General features: G+C 56.9%; 1 protein-coding gene across 1 annotated transcript in view; it reads right to left on the bottom strand.

The window, feature by feature from the left end:
- DNAH1 (dynein axonemal heavy chain 1) overlaps positions 1-3,831 on the bottom strand; it is a 74,853-nt gene extending 71,022 nt beyond the window's left edge. The window contains exon 1 of the mRNA XM_023755744.1: positions 3,774-3,831. Within this exon, the coding sequence (XP_023611512.1) occupies positions 3,774-3,831 (58 nt within the window). The remainder of the gene's footprint in view (positions 1-3,773) is intronic.
- Between the last annotated feature and the right edge of the window lie 4,874 nt (positions 3,832-8,705).

The raw sequence follows: 8,705 nt of genomic DNA, 5'->3' as shown, positions 1-8,705 counted from the left end.
AGGTCAGCGACTCCCATGTCTGGGTTCGTGCCTCAAGAACAGTCAACTAAAACTTTCGTGTCTCGCCACTACGGAGGGGGTAAGGGAAAATGGGGCCGTAGCAAGCTTGCCCAGGGGGTTCGCTCGCCCTTTTTTTAGTGGGGAATCGAGGTCCGTGGGGCCGGCGCTTCCGTCGGAACCTGCCCCAGTCTGCACCGGCTCCCCCCCCCCCCCACCCCCGCTCGGGACTTGGTTGCTCCCGCCTCGCCTCTCGGAGTTTCCCCTCGCGCCGGGCCACCTTGCAGCCGCGGGCAAGTGTCAGCCCTCCAGGGTCTCAATCAAATTCAGGCCCTATAACCCCTCCCCCCGCCCAGACTCTTCTACAGGGAGCGACAGTGCAGCCAAGAGCACTGTGAGAACTTGGATTGCATCCTGTTGTTGTTTTTAAAGCTGTGTAAATAATTTGGGGAGAATAATAGGGGAAATTTACGAATTGGGACGTTTGTATTTAAGCCACAGCTGCAGGACTGATGGTCAGATCATTGCCAAAACGGTGGCTTCTGTGGCTTCTGGTTCTTATGCGGGGAGGGACGGCGGGGGGAGAAAGGCGGCAGGGGAGGCCCTCAGGGTAACAGCTATACCCACCCAACTCCTCCTCCATCTCCCAGGGTGGGCAGTGGGTGCGCCGGCTTCCCCTCCCTAGTTTCATGCGCCCATTGCTCCAATGACCTGGCATGGGTTCGGGCTTTTATCCTCCTTCCTTTATCCTCCCGCCTGTCCTAGATATTGAATTATGTTTAATTTTCTTAGCTGTGATCATGGTATTGTGGTTATACAGGTGACTGTCCTTGTCTTAGCTGGTGTGGACTGAAAAATTTCAGGACAAATGTCACAATGTCTGCAGCTGCGACTTCCTTTCAAATGGTTCAGCAAAACTGACATATAGGTAAGTGTAGGTAGGTCCTGGCTGGGTACTTCAGTTGGTCAGAACATCCTCCCGATATGCCAAGGTTGTGGGTTTGATCCTGGTCAGGGCACATACAAGACTCAACCAATGAACGCACAAAGAAGTGGAATAACAAATCATTGTTTCTCTCCCCCGCCCCCCATCAATAAATAAATAAGTATAGGTAGGAGATAAATCAACAGTGGTCCAATGCTAACAATTAGGGAATCTGAAGGTTTACAGATGTCCACTCTAACAGTCTTTCATTTTTTTCTGTAAAGAAAAGAGATGGGTTACAAACAAAACAAAACAAAACAAAAAATTAAAAATCACCCCACCTCAACCTAAGAAGCCTTGCCCACAGCCTTCTCAGAATTAATCCCATTTCATAGGTGGGGAAACTGAGGCTTGGTAAGAAAGATTCCTATCGGAGGAGGTAGTAGGACCTGATGCTCATTACATAGCCGTCTTATTTTATTTGACATCTTAGTAATGCTAGTTTGGTGCCAGGCCTGTGCTGAGCATTAAGGGTCCAGATTGGAACTGGACCCTGTCCCGACCATAAAATACCTGTCGAGTAGCAGAGCCAGAGTGGCCAGGCGTGAGGAACTCAGAGGGAGAGCACAAGCTGTGATTGGAAACAGTGAGTCAACCTTTGCACAGACTTCTGCTTCCTCTCTCCACCTACTCCTACTCCTGGCCAACTCCTTTTCATTCCGCAACACCCTTTGCTGGTGCAACCTTTTCTGAGCCCCAACCATGGTTCTATTTGCGTTTCTTGTTGGCATTCACATGGTAGGTACTCAGTGATCATTGTGGAAGGAAGGGAAGAAGAAGGGCGAGGGGGATTGGAAGCAAGGTGGCCATAGCTCTTCCAGGGGATGGAGACCCCAAAGCCCTGTTTGGGGCAGCCTGGGGTTAGACTGTGCACCCCACTTGGCCTGTGCAGAAGCACTTGCTTCCCTGCTTTTGCCTGGCATTTTCCACACTGGGTACAGCTGTCCAAAAAGCTGCAGTACCCATCTGGTTGCCAGGGCAACATCAGCCCATGGTGGGACGTCAGGGATGACAGGGGCAGAGTGCTAATCCTGAAAAGTTGCCAAGCAACACAGTGGGTTGGTGACATCACAGGGGCCATGGCTGATGGGCACATGGACAGGCGACTGCGGAGAGGGTCTACTCTCAGGAGATTCAGCTCACAGAGTCACTCACCCGCTGCTATGCAATGGTCACTGTTGCATCCCTCAACTGGAAGGTGGGTTTGAGTAATGGGGACCAGGGGGTGCTGCTTTTCCCAGCAGCCCTGGCAGCTCCACCTTGCACCTCTACAGGTGTGGGCAGTGGATGTGACTGCCTCCCTCTCTCTCTTGAGAAGCTGGCAGGAGACTGTGGCTCAATCTGGGTCTCCGGTGCCCACCCTCTAATGGCCCCATCTTCTGCAATGGTTGGGAATGGGATCAGGCTTTGATGTCCCTGCCCTGCCCTGGAGGCCACCATATCCACTTGTTCCCTGGGAGAAGAACAAGGGGCTGAGCCATGAGCGCACCCTGAGCTCCTTGCTCCTCCTGTGGAGGAAGGGCAGTCTCTTGCCCTGAACTGGCAGGAAAGGAGGTCAGATTTGCTCTTGTTGAAATGAGGGGAGACCTGATTTTGCCAGAGTTTGTAGCGGGGGGCAGTTCTCTGCCCATCTCTGGCGGCCTGGAAGCTCAGGGCTTGGGCAGACACATTGCTTTGGGTGCCCTGGCCCGGCCCAGCCCTTTCGGGCACGGGATGTGAGGGCATAGCAGACCTGTGCTCCCTCCCTGAGCCTGCTTGCTGGCAGTGCTGACGCAGGGCACTGCTTCCCTGCCTGCAGAGATGAAAGTCCGTGTGAATGGGCGACAGGAAGGACCCTTCACGTGGCTGGCCAGCCGGAACAGAGAGCAACAGGCGTTCAGACAGGGTAGCTGGCAACAACCTGCTCCCCCCTTCCTGCCCTGGGGCCCCCAGGATCTCCCTCTGGTTTGCTGGGCCAGGGGCTCTGAGCTGCTGCCAAGTAAAACCTAGTCATAGGCCTGGGAGTGTCAGAGAGGGCTGGTGAGGTCTGGGGTTCACCCCCTCCTCAGGCCTCCCCTGCCCCCCTGCCCCTGCCATTGGCCAGCTGGGCCTCAGCAGTTCTGACCAGAATTGTCTTTGATGAATAAAAATGGAAACAAATTCTCCTTTGATCCACATGGTCAGCTTGACAGCCCAGATCCCAGGGAGGAGGGGTGGAAAGGAACTCCTGGGGGCTGTAGGATTGAGAAGCGCTGGCCCGTGGATGCTCAGTTCTCATCCCAGCCGCCCCCTCCTCTCCGCTCTCCCCGCTGGAGCTCCTTCCCACCTGTACTTTCCAGCTGGAGTCCCCTCCCTCTCAGTCTCCCTACAACTTCCCATCGCATCTCCGCATCTCCGGCTACCTCCTCAGGAAGCCCGCCCTCGGCCCACAGAGCGCGCTCATACGCCCTCAGGGGCCCCAGAGGACCGTGGTCAGTGCCCCTTGGTGGGCAACCACACCGAGGTCACTGCTGTGTCCTCCAGCTGGACGGTGGGCTTGAGCAGCAGGACCAAGGGTTGCTGCTTTTCCCAGCTGCCCTGCCAGCCCATCACTCCTAGAGAGACCCTTCGGAAATGACTAGGAGGCAGAGCAACTCACATCGCAGCCACCACACTGAAGATGGCGGCACAGACAGCAGCCCAGCTGCGCACGACCCTGTCCCCCATCACCGCCCTCTGACCTGTACTTCCAGACCACACCAGGGGACAGGGTCCAGGATGCTGAGGCTCCAGAAGCAGCTGCCAGGAGGCCATCCCACTGGCCCCTACCTACCTGGGCCAAAGCTCCAGGTGACAGGCGACAGGGCTGTGATGTCTTCCGACATTTCCATGGGGCCCTGAGAAGCTGCAGAGAGCTGTTCATCTCTGGGGACATCCCAGCTCAGACCTCCTTCCAAGCTCTGAGGGAGGGAATGGCTGCTCCCATTTGACAGGCAAGGAGACTGAGGCCCTGAAGTAGAGGCCTTGTTAAGGTCACATACACTGCTGACCAGGCAGAGCTGGCTTGGCCGCTGGACCCTCTGCTCTTGCCTGGGGACCTCCCAGCTACCCATTCTGGTTCCATAGCCCCTCTTGGCTGACCCTCAGAGCAGGCAGCTGGGCCTGGGGATGGGCAGGCATTGCCTTGAGGAGGGTGCCTGGGCTGGGGGGCAGGTGTGGTGTCTGTGGGGGTAGCAGGTGCAGGATAATGGGGCCACCGAGGGAGGCCCAGGGAGCAGGTGCTGCCATGGAGGGGGTGAGGTTGCCATTGTACGCCTGGCTCTGAAGGGGGATCCCTGTGAGCTCCTGGGCCACCCTGGCTGATGCTCAGAGGTCGTCCAGATGCCTGGGCTCAGGCACACAGCCAAGCCCCTCCCCTGGGTCCCAGCAACCGCCAGGTTGTCATGACAACCAGCACTTTCATCCCTGTCCTTTTGTCTGGTCACGGTTCAGCTTTTGTGGACCAGCCATAATTGGGGGTATGGAGCAGGGGGCCTTGCCTCAGGACACACTCAGTGGGGTGGAGTTGTGAACCGCAGCAGAGGGGGCTGAAGGGCAGGTGAAAGAAAACTGGAGACCAAAAAGCCTGGGCTTTGCTGGCCGCTGACCCCTGCAGCCTCCTCTCCTAGTGGCTGACCACACCCTTCGAGCAGGGTCTGCGGGCCTGGGGGTGACCTGGGGCCCAGGCCCTCCTGTCCCCTTTCTGAGCCTCATTTTTCCTTCTGTGAGTGGAGCTGTGAACAACCCCTCTCCCCTGGCGCACTGTGGCTCTGGGAAGTGAAAGAGCATGGGCCAACCAGAGTTTAGTAACTCCCCTGTACAACTGGGGAAACTGAGGCACAGAGCAAAGCTGGGCCCTGGCCTGGATCACACCACAGTAAGCAAGTGGCAGAGCCAGGCCTGCAGGGAAACCAGGACAATCAGACCCCCAAAGCAAACGCAAATTGAGCCTCAGGGTCATCCCTCCTTCTGACACCCCCACTGGGAGGAACTTAGCCTGTTTGGAGTGAGCCTCTGCAGGGTCCACCACCCTCCATGGGATCTGGGGCCCTGCAGGCCGCTCACACTCAGGACAAACCAGAGATGGCGGGGTCTGGTGACATGCCCCAGAGATGCCTCCAGGTAGACCTTAATCAGGGTGGGTCTGCATCCCCTTCTCCGCCACCACTGGCTCCCTGAATGAAACTGAGGAGCAGGAGGCCACAGGGAAGCGGCTGGGGTTGCACCTGCATCTGGAGGAATACTGAACATAGAACCGATTCGACAAGCAGGGCAGGCCCCACATCGAAGCACGGCTCGGCCATCTCAAGAAAATGTCACTTCCTCTCCCCCAAGAACATCTTCCTCTGGGTTAGCTCTGTGTCTGTGCTGGATGTGAGAGGGGGCAGCGATGGGTCTGGTACTTGAGCCCAATATTTGATGCCAAATCCTGGGCTGAGGCTGCATCGCTGGGCAACCCACACCAGAAGGACAGCGTCTATCTCTTTAGTTATTCATTGTTGTTGTGCGTAATTAACCCATTCTCGGGGACTTAGCATGTGTCATGAGGTTTATGCACGTGATGTCAGTTAATCCTTGCACCCGCCCAGAGAGGTTAAGCTGTCTTGGGAAAGGAGATCAGCAGACCCATCTGTGAAATGGGGAAGGGTAGGAAGCAGAGCTGAGGCCACTGTCAGGTAGAAGATAGTGCGAGGCATAGTTGGGCTCAGGGAAAAACATTTTTTAAAAATATATTTGTATTGATGTCAGAGAGGAAGGGGGAGGGAAAGAGAGATAGAAACATCAATGATGAGAAAGAATCATGGATCGGCTGCCTCCTGCACACCCCCTACTGGGAATCAAGCACACAACCAGGCCATGTGCCCTGACCAGGAATCGAACCGTGACCTCCTGGTTCATAGGTTGATGCTCAACCTCTGAGCCACATCGGCAGGGCCAGGGGAAAACTTTTTATAACGGCCCAAGTCTAGGCTGTTCCGGTGGCAGGGAGCTCCCTGTCCTGAGAGACATGCCAGGAGAAGCTGGATGGGGCCCTGTCATTCAGGCATCAGAATGGAAACGGAGTACTTACTAGTCCAGAGTGTGTAACCCTGGAGGGTACAGAGAAAGCAGCATCCCCAGGAAGGGGCTGAAGGACAGTGAGGACATCTGCCCAAACTACTCCCCTGTGCCCTGTCTCCAGGGGTGACTTCCACTTTCTGAAATGTCTTTCTTAGTGAGAAATCTCAGAGGACCAGGGACAGAGCACAGGCGGGAGCACAAGGCGGGGAGTAAGCATCCCAAATGTTGCATCCTGGGCACTTCCCTTCCAGGCCCCGGCCCTGTGTGATGTCTCAGAGCCCAATGGGACTCCCAAGGCCCCTCTCCGGGGGCTGGCAGGTCGGCTAGCATCCCTCACCCTCAGCTACTCCTCTCCAGATTTTAGCCGCAGCCCTGGCCCCCTCACTGCCAGTCACCAGTACCTTTCTACCCAGCAGCCCTGCTTAGGGCTCCTCCACGGCCCCCTCACTCCTGCCTGATTGGGTCCCTCATTCTCCCCACTTGGCACCTGGTGCTGTCCTCCGGCCAAAGGGAGGCCCATTTAGTTCCTGCCACACACCAGGGGCCTGCCCCCTCCTCACCTGGGTCATATTCACTGCGGTCAGACCCTTTCCTCCCGGGTCTGGGTGAAGTGCCCCTGTGCTTCCCATGGCCACGCCAAAAACTGTGGCCAGGCCCATCGGTGTATCTGTCTCCTCAAAAAGACCAAAGGCACCAGGGAACAGGGTCCTACCTGTTTTGCCCAGCCTGTGTCCCCAGCCCTGGCCCGAATTGCCTAGCACAGAGGAGATGCTCAGTGAACGACAGCCAAATGGATGAGCGAATGGGAGTGTGACCAAGTTCCAGCCATGCTGTGCCCACGCTGCGCAGCCAGAGGGGAAAGATGCCTGTTGGTGGCTTTGTACAACCTCCCACCCCGACCCCTGAGAGGGGAACACGTCTGAGAGTTCAGTAGGTTTTCCTAGGCCTGGCTGACCTGGGACCTCCAGCTACTGCTCTCCCGGAGTGGTCCCCGGCCTGCCTGGCTGCCACACCCCCTCCCAGCTGAGTGGCAGCCTCCTGACTCCCTGGCGGGCTTCCAGGCCTCGGAGGAAGCCACCGCCTTTGCCACCACCATTACTGTCACAGCCACCCCTGCTTCTGTGAAAATGCAATTACACCCAACAGCCGCCGCTTCACTTGAGCCTCGCCATTCACACCTGGAACTAATTAACTTAATTAGGCCTTAATGAGCTACGCTGGTCGGAAGGCCTATTTTTACTTAATTATCCCATAATGTGCTTGCGTGGAGGCGCGGGTCCTGGAGGATGGCTTTGGCGGTGGCAGTGCAGCCATCTCCTCTCTGCAGAAAGGATGCCCGGGAGTGATGCCTGACTGCCAGGCGGAGGCCCCCAAAAGCTGAGAGTCGGGGAGTGGAGGCTGAGGCAGGAACCAAGGGCCATGCCTGTGGGAACAGCACCCTTCTCACCTCACGAAGTCCCATCCTTCTGGCTGTCCTGCCTCAGCTGGGGCTAACGCCACATGGCTCTGCTGAGGGTGTGGCAGGCAGGGCCTGGCTGGCTTTTGCATTCACAGACCTCTGGCAGGGAAGGGTGGGGCTCGGAGTTATTTCTCCAACTGTCTCTGCTGGGGAGCCAGGCTCAGAGAAGTAAGGGGCTTGCCTGAGGACACACAGCTAACTTGTGGGGATGGAAGTCCCAGACCCTCTGAAGGAGACTTTCAAGACATGGTAGGATCCTGTCAGGGTGGGGTCTAGGCCTTCCCACGCTGGGCCGGGTTAGGGTGGGCAGAGGATCACCCGGACAGCTGGCTCCAGGATTTCCATGGCAGCACCTTCCCCCCCTAGTTGGGTCTTGGCTCAAAAAAACCAAGTTTGTCTAATCAACTTCTCTAGCTTTGGGGCCAGGTGAGGTGGACTTGGCTCACTGGGCAGATATGAGGGAGGCATGGAGAGCAGGGTCCCTCCTTTCCAATTTGCCTCTGCCTTGGCCCTGCCGAGCTGGGGGGCGGGGGAGGGGGGTTCCTAGATGATTTGGCTCATTTGGATCTCTGGGTTCCTGGGGCTGGGGGGACTTTGGCTAAAGATGGATCAACCCTCTCTCCCTGGAGCAGTCCTCTCTCTGGAACTCCAGCCTTAAGTCTGACAACTGTTGTCTTGGTTCCTGCAGCCCTACCTGGCCCTGGATGTCCCTCTCCCCGGCCAGCTCTTCCCAGCATTCCCCTCTTCTGAAAATGGCCACACCATTCACTGATGTGCTCAAGCCAGGAACTGAGAGCCATCCTTGACACCCCACAGCTACCTGTCAGGAGTCCTGATGGTCATGCTTCCAATCAGCATCCCCAGGTATCAATTTCCCAGCAAGCCCCCCCCCCTATCCTGGCCACCACCGTCTCCCATCTGGGCAGCCCTCCACAACCCAGTGTCCACACAACTGCCACAGTGATTTTTAAAACCCACTCCCAGTTCAAAACCCTCCAGTGACTTCCTGTCCCACACAGAATAAGGTCCGTGGGCCTTAGCCTGCCCTATCGTGCCTGCCCGCCGCTCTGGTCTCATCACCTCCTTTCTCTTGTCCTGGCTCCAGTCACGTGGGCAGCCCTTTAGTGCCTCGAAAGCTCAGGATTTTGTACTTCCTGCTCCCTGCACTAGTATGCTCTTCCCCCTGACCTCTAGGTCCCTCAGATC

The sequence above is a fragment of the Myotis lucifugus genome, unplaced genomic scaffold (genome assembly GCF_000147115.1).
Source record: "Myotis lucifugus unplaced genomic scaffold, Myoluc2.0 scaffold_83, whole genome shotgun sequence".
Lineage (NCBI taxonomy): Eukaryota > Metazoa > Chordata > Mammalia > Chiroptera > Vespertilionidae > Myotis > Myotis lucifugus.
The sequence above is the reverse complement of the archived record's forward strand: the minus strand, read 5'-3'. Positions and strand labels throughout refer to the sequence as shown.